At 38.3% G+C, this 11056-nt stretch overlaps 1 protein-coding gene across 1 annotated transcript; it reads right to left on the minus strand.

Annotated features, from left to right (window-relative positions):
* Positions 1-3546: 3546 nt before the first annotated feature.
* On the minus strand, positions 3547-10319 carry chrnb4 (cholinergic receptor, nicotinic, beta 4 (neuronal)). The gene is made up of 6 exons (XM_014995846.2): positions 10016-10319; positions 7252-7397; positions 6376-6420; positions 6035-6144; positions 4587-5640; positions 3547-3906 (listed from the first exon to the last, which is right to left on the minus strand). The coding sequence occupies exons 1-6, from the start codon at positions 10149-10151 to the stop codon at positions 3739-3741; spliced, it is 1659 nt and encodes a 552-aa protein (XP_014851332.2). The 5' UTR covers positions 10152-10319; the 3' UTR covers positions 3547-3738.
* Positions 10320-11056: the final 737 nt, after the last annotated feature.

The raw sequence follows: 11056 nt of genomic DNA on the forward strand, positions 1-11056 counted from the left end.
AATAGCAACTACATTAAATAATTGCTACGATTAAAAAAGAAAGTTTTCAAATTTGTGCATGTTCAGCTGATACGGGAAATTAAAATTAGTTTTTTATAAAGAAATGCTAAATAAACATTAAAGCAACATGTAGAACTATGAATAGAAATCAAGAAATGCAACAAGTAAGCAAGATGTCATAAATAAAAGAAAACTTACCTGACAACAGATACATAAAGAACAAACAACTAGGAAATATTAAGTCAAATTTGTTATCCATCCTGTGGTAGCCAACAAAGGGCAAATAAAACTGGGGTCAACGGCAGCAGAGCTCCGCAATGCACACGGAGGGAGAACAAGTGAAAGCGAGTGTGCAGCTGCAGACACAACCGGAGAACAGGGGGAGGGAGGCAGGGCACAGTAAAACACACAGCCAGTCACTGAGAGGAACCACGCAGCACACAGATGTGCAAGCTATGGTCACCGAATCAAATCAGACAACAGGAGGTGTGAAATTTAAGAAGGATTTTGGTTTTGTGAAAAACAAGTAAATAAAAAAAAGGTAATTCCTTCAAGTCAATATGCTATTTGGCATATTGACCCAGCCACTGGGTTCAGCAAATCAAATGCTTTATGCTGTCAGCAGACCAGGTGGTATTCACTTGTGTTTCCCTCTCACATGCATTCATCATAAATTAAATATTAAATCACAGGCCTCTGAGCTGTGGGCAGCCTTCAGTGTTAACATATTCATCAGTCATTTATTCACTTATTTTTTGAAAAACATATTTTAATTAAAACTAATTGTGATGCTGCACTTTAATGCAGAACTAAAGTCGGATGTTTGAATTTTTGAATAAATTAGCTGACTTTTTCTCAAACAGCTTTGTGGGCGTCCTCTATTAGGGGGAAGAAAGGGAAGGTCCAAGTTTGCTTCAGCTGACATCAAACACACTCTAAGGTCCTTAGAAAATAAATTCAAAATTTCCAGGACCAGGGAAGTTGCTTTAGCTCCCTTTAGTGGGCATAGAAAAAAAAGTAACTTCAAGATGTGGAATAATATTGCCCTGCATAGTAAAAAAAAAAAGAAAAAGAAACAGGAACAGAAAAATAATAATTACTGGCTCGGCTAGCAAAACAAAACAACACAATAAGGTGTCAACATCTTCAAATATTATCCAGTAGTTAAAGTTAAAGAGACTAAAAACCTCACAGGATTAGATTCTGTTTGAACTCTAGTCCTTTTTAGATATATACACTTTAGATTAAGAAATTGGAATCCATTAAAAAGCTTTATAAATGTGACATGACTAAATACTGTAACTGACTTAGTTTTGTCGATGACTTAAGTATTTCAGTTCTGGTGGAGTTTGTAATGTGAAACCTCACTATAATTTAAATTCTAAAGGACAACACCCTGAGCCGACTATCAGCACTAAACATGGAGGTGGCAGCATAATGCTGCGGAGTTTCTTTTATTCAGCAGGGACCATAGAACCAATCAGAGTTGATGTGAAGGTAAATGGTGAATGTGAAGAAAAATGAGCAGAAAGTTTATGTTTGAAATGTGCAAAACTGGTAGAGAAATTCCAAACAACCCAAGCCTGTAATTGCAGAGAAGTTTTTTTTTTTTTTTGTAATGCTTGGAGAACACTGGATACATACAGTTAAGCCCAAAATAACACATACCACTGGCAGATTTCAAATTTAAATTATTTCCATTTAACCAAGAAATTGGTCTCTGACAGGTAATGACAGGCATCTCTCAAAAAATAATAAAATAATGTAAAAGGTATCAATTAAGAAAAAGTACATATTTCTGATAATATATATATATATATTAATCCACAAAATGACATTTACATTTACTTTTCCCCTATTAATAATTATTAGAACAATCTTCATTGTCATTTCAGCAAACTGATGCTTGTTATAATTCCTGAGCAGCCTTTGGGATGTTTTCACTGATATTTCAATGATGTATCTTGATGGTTGGAAGCCCTCCTGTCCATCAAACTAATCTTTATCTGTCTCAATAGATATTTTGGATTCAAGCCAGGACTGACAATATTTGGCTGAAGTTCAAGGCAGCTTTCCAAGAAAGTGAGACAAGTTTGAATCCCCCACAGTGGTGTTAAAAACATGGATAATAGAAAGTAAAGTGAGAAAATGACGAAATAAGTTTTCCATGTGTAGGAGATATAGAATGAGAAGCTGTTACATAAAGTTGTGGTCCTTTTCCACAAATGCTACTATTTCACAATTTCAATTAAATCCTATCTGTCCAGGAGTATGAACACATTTGGACTTAACTGTATGCATGCCATACTTTTCATGTTTGTTTGTTTTTTTTTGTAAAAGAATTTCAACCTACTTCACAAATAATAATTAAATACTATGTGTAGATGATCAAAGTGGTGAAAATATTCAAAAGACACCTCACAAGAAGATTCAAAACTAATTTCACAGCAAAAACAGTTCACTGCTACTTTTGTACAATCTGTACAGATCGACCAAACGTTTGAAGTGAAGCATGAAATAAGAAACTAGTTGACTGATGTGGATAAAATGTTTGTCCAGTTCTGAATGAGAGACTTTATTGTTGATTTTTAAGGGTACTTTGCTAATAACTGTAAACTAAAAGAATAAGATATACAAACGAATGACTTTGAAACCTGTAAACCTGAAGGCCAGTACAGCAGTTCTGTCCATTTACATGAGCTCTGATTGATTAAAAGGAGGATCTCCTTAAGAGTCTGCAGAATCTCTAACGAGCCCACTCAGCACTGTTTATCGAGCAGTAAACCTGGAGTCTGCCGGTGCATGTGTTTCTGTACTTTGGCTCCGTTTGTGTGTGTGCCTGCACTTTCTAATCTGCAAATAGGACAATTATCAAAGATCAGCTCAAGTGTAAAGACACAAATGAGAAACCACAGCTGTTCTCCTTCTTTATGGATTAAAACATGTTTATTTACACAAACCCACTGTATTTAAAGAACTTAGAGCATAACAATCAGGTCTAGCTTTCTCTCCTGTAGCTCTGTTGTGACATCGTGTACATGTTAAATATGTTACACATTCTCATACCTAAAACATCTGATAAAATGTCCAGACCTGGAACGTCTTCTTTACTCACTTGGTTCAGAGAATGAATACCATCTCCTAAAGAACAGACAAAGCACTTTGGCAAGACCTGGACAATCTGAACACTTTTGTGGACATTTTTGGACATTTAATCAGTCTAAAAGGGGAAAGAGATTTGTCTTTATTATTTTTTGATGACACAGTAACAAATTAGGAATTAGGCAACATCTAGCAAATTACATATCTGTGTAATTTTAAGATTTGTTTCATCAACCGCTCAGTGTAATTCAGTGCAGTAAAAGGACACTTAGTCATACCTTTGCTCTTTGTAGATATCAGTACCAGATAAATACGACTTGTGCACTGCACTGATTCTTCATTCTGTTATTTGCTGTTCTTTAACATATATATTTTTTAAATTAGGTCTCATTGTTTCATTTTAAACAGAAAGACCCAGCATCCTATCTGTGTACTGCATTTTTTGTTACAGATCAGAACTGATCCACCTTCACATGTGATGTTGGAAAGATTCAAATGAAAGGTCAAGAGGTTCAGTACTTTCTGGTCTCTCTGCAGTAAACAAATTGGACATATTACATCGCTGCTTCCTGTCACGACTACTGTGACAAAGAGCTTTAAAAAAGGTCCAGATGTCGCACCTCGCCCCCTCGAAGTTCATCGTATTCGAGGTGTTTCTGAAATTGGCTGCTGGTCGGGAACAATCTGACTCTGAAAAAGAGGCTGGAGAAACAAGCCCAGGGTGCCCACTACACACACTATGACAAAGATCCACAGGAACATACGATCCACCACCATGGCCACATACTTCCAGTCTTCTATTACCTGCAAAAAGAAAGAACTTTTCAGAGTTGTTTGTATTTGTCGATTAGTCTGTTTACAATGTGCCGCTCATAAAAAAGTAATGATCAAATAGAAAAAAACACTTTAATACAGATTGTAATGTGATTATATTAAAGTAGTTTTAGGTCACAGCAAGAGAAAGTAACCAAACATAGAAAGCATTACAAAAGATTATTGAGTATCTAGCCATGAGCCATCGAAGGCTGGGATGTTGTGTTTTGACCTTAAATGGGCTTGTCTTGCTTTAAAATCCCTTCAGTCTGAATGAATTGAAACAAATCTACAAAGAACCTACCATAACTACAATATGTATTTCGATTTCTAAACAGAGACATTGAAAAGCCATTAATAATTGTGTTTACTGAAATCCACCATAGAAAATTCCTGGCGGTTCAATGATGTACCATGTTACTCAGGGCCACTGCCTTATTTTATCTTTTGAAAGATATAAAGAGCAACTGTCAGCAATGGTTTTCCATACATTGGCCACTCTCTTGTTTTGAGATTACTAGTTTTCAACAACAAATCCCAATCAGAACAAATTCAAAACAGACTGAACAGTACAAACCTGTTGTTCATTTTAGGAAATTAAAATGTGAAACTATTTATTAACCCAGTTTACACAGGACTAAATGATGTTTAGTATTAATGTGTATACGTACACTTTGATCATCATCGTCACTCATCATGTGCTCAGCCACAAAGCGCACCCCGTTCATTGCCTCCTGTACATCAGTAGCCCAGTCGGGATTGCTTCTTTGGTGGAGATCCTGGGTGGAATTGAAGCCACTCATAAGGTAATCACCAGACTGTATGGGCTCCATCCTGTTGGTGTAGCTGTGTCCCATCGGAGAAGCAACATTTTTGTGTCCTGGGGTAGAGAAGGCAGAGTCAGAGGACAGCAAGGCAGATGTAGACAAGGTGAAACCTGCATTGGGGGCAACTGGGTAACCCAGACCCATAATAGCTCTCCTGGCCCTTAGGCAGCGCTGCTGACGCAGTCTCTGACGGGCCGAGTAGTTCTGAGGTCGTTTCATGAAGAGTAAAGCAGGTAGTTTCACGAGGAATATCAGCTTGACCCAGGCAGGCATTGTATGGGTGCTTGGAGAGCGATGGTGCACATTGAGCACACAAACACTGGTTATAATGGAGAAAGTCACGAGCACCATGGTGAACATCAGGTACTTGCCAATTAGGGGTACATCCAGTGACGTTGGAGGAACAATCTTTGAGATTAAAAGAAGGAACACAGTGAGAGCCAAGAGGACAGAAATACAAAGTGTCATCTTCTCTCCACAGTCAGAAGGCAAGTAGAAGACCAGAATGGCCAATGAAGTGATCAGAACGCATGGGATGATGAGGTTTATGGTGTAGAACAGAGGCTTCCTCTTGATGATAAAGTCATACGTGAGATCCACATAAGTAGGATCCAGAGGGTTGACAGTCCGTCTGCCTGGTAATGCCAAGATGTCCCATTCTCCACTGGGTGTAAAGTCATCCATACTGGCAACCTCAGACTTCAAGATCAGGTCAATTTCTGTGTGGTCATAGGTCCAGGAGCGAAACTTGAGGGTGCAGTTCTGCTGGTCAAAGGGGAAATGCTTGACTTCAATCTTACAGGCGCTTTTATAGATGGCTGGAGGAAGCCAGTTGATGCTGCCGTTGAAAAGAACAATGACGTTGGTGAAGACAGTCACCTCGTAGGTTCCATCAGCGCTGTGGTGTTGAAAAACAGAGATGACAAAAACAATTAACACATCTTGGAAATTGGCAGTCGACGCACTGTAATCAGAGTAAGTATAAGGTGAATGCCACCCAAACTGTAGCGTTCAGATGGTTATTTCAACACTATTCCGAGAAACGGAAATGTTGCTCTTTCTTTAGCTACAGAGGTTTTAATTAGGCAGCCAAATAGAGTGGAAAATGGCTTCAGAATGAGGATGAAAAAATTTCTTTATGTAAGACTTTTTAAATATTCTAGATTAACCTGGATGTTTTACAGTGTTCCAGTCCAGAAATCAAGACATTCAATTACGCACATTTTGACCTTTTTTTTTAACCAAAAATGGTAACACAAGCAATTTCTTGGAAACAACACAACAAAGCTTACTTGTTGTACAGGACGATATCAGGGAGCCAGACGTGTCTGGAGGGAATACGAATCTTGTCGATACCTTCGTACTTTGAAGGGTCCCATGACAACCTGTAATCAACCCAGTGCTGGAGAGACAGACGGATCTGGTCGGCTCACAATGCACTTCCATAATATCAAAATCATTTGTAATTACATGCCTCATTATTACTGCTATATTGTTTGAAGCTATTTTACAGAAGCAATTTGTTCCACGTTGAGGGAGAAATAATGGCCATGGTTCAAGTTTAAAGGGAAGGGCATTTGCTAAGGTAGAAGGTTACATATAAACAACATGATGCAGTGCTCCATAAACGTACCTGAGTGAGCCAAACATTTGTGGTCATGATCTGTTCTCTTTCATTCTGGAAAGGTAAAATAAGGCAGCAATTATCTTTCTTGCAGGTTTAAGGGACAAGCACAATAACTGATCTAAGAATAAAATCAAATGTTTCCTCCGACCTATAGTGTGAACCCGAGGATTATCCTGATTAGCTTCACATTTTTGCAAAGTTTTCCCGATGTTTAAATGATGCAATGATTAGTAGTGTCTTTTTAAATGGATCTTCCTTTAAGTAGAAAGTATTGTAAATTCTCTAATCTATTTATAAAGTGTCTGAGAATAGGAGCCAAGAAGTAAAATGAAAAATTGAAACATATAGAGTCTATTTGTTTCAATTTTTCATATTATAGACCATTTCCCTGCCCATCATGCCACTAAAATATGCACTATGAATAAAAGGCTTCCACATAGCAATTATCCAAAAGGAGTGAAATGGAAGCTCATAAAGTGAGGGTGTGAATGAGCTTCCTCTCTTGATCTGCAGCTGAGAGCAGTCTCTATTGTAAATCAGAAAGGAACCTTGGCTAAACAAGTTTATTGTCCCCCTTAATCCAGTGTGCTGAAGTTTCAATCTAGACATGACACGGGCAGAGATTACAGCTTACTAGATCTATTTTCTACTTCCTCCATTTGTTTAAAGCTGTATCCTTGAGGCTGTCATGTAATTAACTACTACTGAAAAGCTTTGCAGTTCCTCAGTGGTCTAGATCACCTCTTTCTTCCATCCTGGGGTTTGTGTCATATTTACCTATTTGTATCTGCAGCACAGTAGCTTTTCTACATCCATATATGTAAGAAAAGCACACAAATAAACAGATGCAAATCTGTATTGTTTATGGGTTTGCTGCCTTACCACGCTGATAAGCTGTGCAAGGGACACTTGCAGCTTTACTGTGACTCTCTCTGTCCTGTTGATGGCTGGTCGAATGAGCGGATTGTAGCGATCCTTTCCTAGCAGCCAGTTCATCAAACGTTCCTCTGAGTCAGCACTTCTGCTACCTGGTAACACAACGGTGTTTGTCAAAAATCTTTATGGGGCAGTTGGGGTTGCGCATGCAAAAATTCAGCTTCAGTAAAAAATGTTAGTGTTCATATTCTTATCAGCTCTAATCTGAACGTCAGTAAATTAAAACATTATTAATAACTTAAAAAGTAAAACTCATATGTTTTATTCATTTTCTTCAATGTATGTTTATTTCTGTTCATTTATCACTAATAGATTTCTCTAATTTCAACATACAGATATGTTATGTTTGGTATCCTCCTATTACAGCAAGAGTTATTATCAAGAATTTATCATTTCAAGCTTTGACAGTGTGACAAGTCCAAGTCCTTTATGATTTTTTAAATCTCACAGAGTCTGCTGGGTTTCAATGCCTTCAAAACCAAGGATGAAACTGCTGACTTGATGGCTTACCACCAGACTTTCATTGACAACTTCCTCAAGGTGCATCAGGAGCTTAAAGACATTGCTGCAGTAGCTGGCAATTAACAAAGTGCTATTTACCTGCATACTAATAGAAAGAATAGTAGGGAATAAATGTCATTGTAAGAGATACCCTGCCAGCTTAAGAGGATGGTGTAGTAAAACACATAAAGAGTGTGGGGGAGACTCACAGGACTTGGACTGCAGCTGGAGTTTTATATTTTTTGTCTCATGAAAACCGCAAATGTCGGTATTTATATTTATGTAATAAGACACATAAAGTAGTGGAATGAGAAGGGAGTCTCCATAGAATTTATAGATAAAAAGTAGCAAAATGCAGAGAAGACATTTAGCCACATTTACTCAGATACTGCCAAATTAAATCCAGTGAAACCAACTGACATTATTTTTTCTACTTAGTAAACAGGCAAACACAATTGTTCCAACATTAAATGCAATTCTTCTATAAAAGCCTCAGAGGTTTGTTAGAAAAAATTGTTGATAGAGCAACATTGCAAAGACCAAAAAGCACAGGAACTGAGGATAAAGTTGTGCAAAAATTGAAAGTGTGGTTGATTATAACACAGTATTCCAGGATTTGAACGTTTCACACAGCACTGGTTCATCCATCAAATCTGTCAAACTACAAATATATCAAGACTTGGTCATTCACCTAAGCGCAGTCAAGACAAGGAGAGCATTGATCAGAGAAGCAGTCAAGGTCCCCATGGTAACTCTGGAGGGGCTGTAGAGATCCACAACTCAAATAGGAGAATCTTTTGGCAAGTCTTGTTCTCCACATATCTGACCTTTATGGAAAACGTTTTTTTCTCATTGTTGTGAGAAGGATATGAGAAGTCTGATAAGAAGTCAAAGTCCTACCCCATTTAATTTTCCAGCAGAAGGAAAAATAAAAGATATTCTATTCTATTATCTAAAGTTAGATACTTATAACAAACACACAATGCCCAATAAAGGAGACAAATGCAAATTTATCTTTAGGAATCTTCATCTCACTGTGTAAAACTGTGGGTTTTTTTGGAACCTCATCGTGGTAAGACTCAGACTGTGTGTCATTATCACCCCTTGGACTCCTGTTGCTTCATAGGGTGTGGTGCAGCGACGCTCAGCTCTCCCACAGGTCCGTGGATGCTGACAGGTTTGTGCTATTGTCAGTCACTTGACACGGAGGTTCCACCCAACGGGCCTTCCAAGGCAATAGTCAACAGATGGTGTGTTGTCAAAGCTCCTGGAAAACTGAGTCAAACAAGCTGTTCCTTTCCCAGAGGTGAAAGCTGTTTGCCAAACAACCAGGCTGTCGCTGATCGGCTGCTGCAAACAGATCCAGAGACGTGCCTATGTGTGGAAAAGCTGAAAATGGGAACTCGAACAAGCCGCTCGTGACTACTGCATTGACATTACACTGATTGAGAGGGAGGTCAGACGTGTTAATATAATGCCAGCGTAAGCCATTTTGGAACTGAGAAGGTCATTCTAAAGAACTTTCTGAAAACCCATCATTTCCTGAAATGCTACACACTTAGAGAAGTGAGGTAAAACACGATGTGTGAAAATGATGCAAAAAAGATTAATCTTTTTTTTTTATCGTTATTCGGCTCTCCTATAATCTAGTTATAATATTAGATCAAATGATTAGTTAATTTATCTTTCCCACCATATTCTTCTCCCTTAACTCTATTCCTTAGGAGAGTATATATTTATTTCCATGACACATAGTAGGACTCCTGCACAAAAATTATTACACAGTCTTTAAGTATAGGACACTCCTACAACCTTGTTTTATTCTAAGCATTCAAACTGTTTTGTTTAAATAGGTCAAATTCTAAAGAACAGAAAAACAAGCATCTAGTGCAGGATATTTTGACAAGTGTCAGATTACGTTTGAACTATTTGCTTTGTTCACCCCAATGTTTGCATAAAAAGTGGAATCATAAGTTTTGCTACATGTGTCCCATTTACTGTATGTTGATTTCCCTCCTTTTTCGTAATCAAAGTAAAAATCAAATATTTAATAATTTTTAAATATCAGGAATATTTATGATCTTGAACTCAGCCATCCAGTCGTTGCAAAGGCAACTTTTGATGTTATCTTGCAGGAAAACTCCTATTATAAAATAAAGCTTAGGAACATCATCTTCACAGTTTTAGACAAAATGAAAGACATGCTTACAGTGAATCAAAGTCAAAACGAAGTAAGCGAGGATGAAGAGCGTCCGAGCCATGTTGACGGCACCATCTGGTCCCAGGGAGGTTGTCGGTGATGAAGCCCCGCAGCTGCGCTTCTTAGCGCTCCTGTCCTCGGACATACCGGACTGTGCGCGCTTTACGGGTCGGTAACTTCACTAGTTCGGCGCCAATACTTGTTTGTCCCCACATGGCCTTCTGCTTACACAGCCTCCCACTGTGTGAAATTCACCGAGGCTCCGCTAACCTGTCGGGACTCTTGAGCTCCGCTCCCGTGCAGCAGCAGCCTGTCCCGGCGTTCTGCTGACTCTGTTCCCTGCAGGTCCTGTGCAAGTTTACACCAGCGCAGCAGCTATGGAGAATGGCCAGTATTGGCTATGTACTTAAAGCATCTGTTTACCTCATTTAAAAAAAGGCATGGATTATTTTTAAAGTCTATTTTATAAATCATTACATAAATATATTTGTTTAGACTTGCCGGTGCATCTAAAGTTAGAATATCATCAATTTGTTTTACATATTTCAGTACTTTAAGTCGAATTAAAGCACTGACTGTGAACAGACTGTGAACTTGTCATCATAGAAATATAATGAATAGTGATATTTCAAGAGTTTATATTTTTTTAAATTTGATGATTATCACTTACTGCTATAATTTCAAGTAAAAATGAAGATCCACAGAGGTTAGAACATTAGACCAATTTAAAAATATATATGCTTTGTATAAAATGTTATGCTATGGCCCACATAGTGATTGTGAAGACAGCAGAAAGTGAATGACACCTTCCACACAGAGGGTAAGCCACAAAAAGTCATCACTGACTAGAGCTGGATATTTACAGCTCCTAAAATATCAATGGAACGTTAAGTGGAAGGAAACAGGGACAACCACAGCTCTGAGAGGTTTGTGAAGCACAGGCTGTTGAAAAATTAGGGGTGCGGGGGGGGGGGGGGGGGGGAGCCTCATAAAGCGTGGACTGCAGTCAGATCTGGTGCTTAAAGAATCTCCAGCCCAGAGCATGGCCGA

The sequence above is a fragment of the Poecilia mexicana genome, unplaced genomic scaffold, assembly GCF_051168715.1.
Source record: "Poecilia mexicana isolate PSO_F unplaced genomic scaffold, ASM5116871v1 scaffold_3, whole genome shotgun sequence".
Taxonomy (NCBI): domain Eukaryota; kingdom Metazoa; phylum Chordata; class Actinopteri; order Cyprinodontiformes; family Poeciliidae; genus Poecilia; species Poecilia mexicana.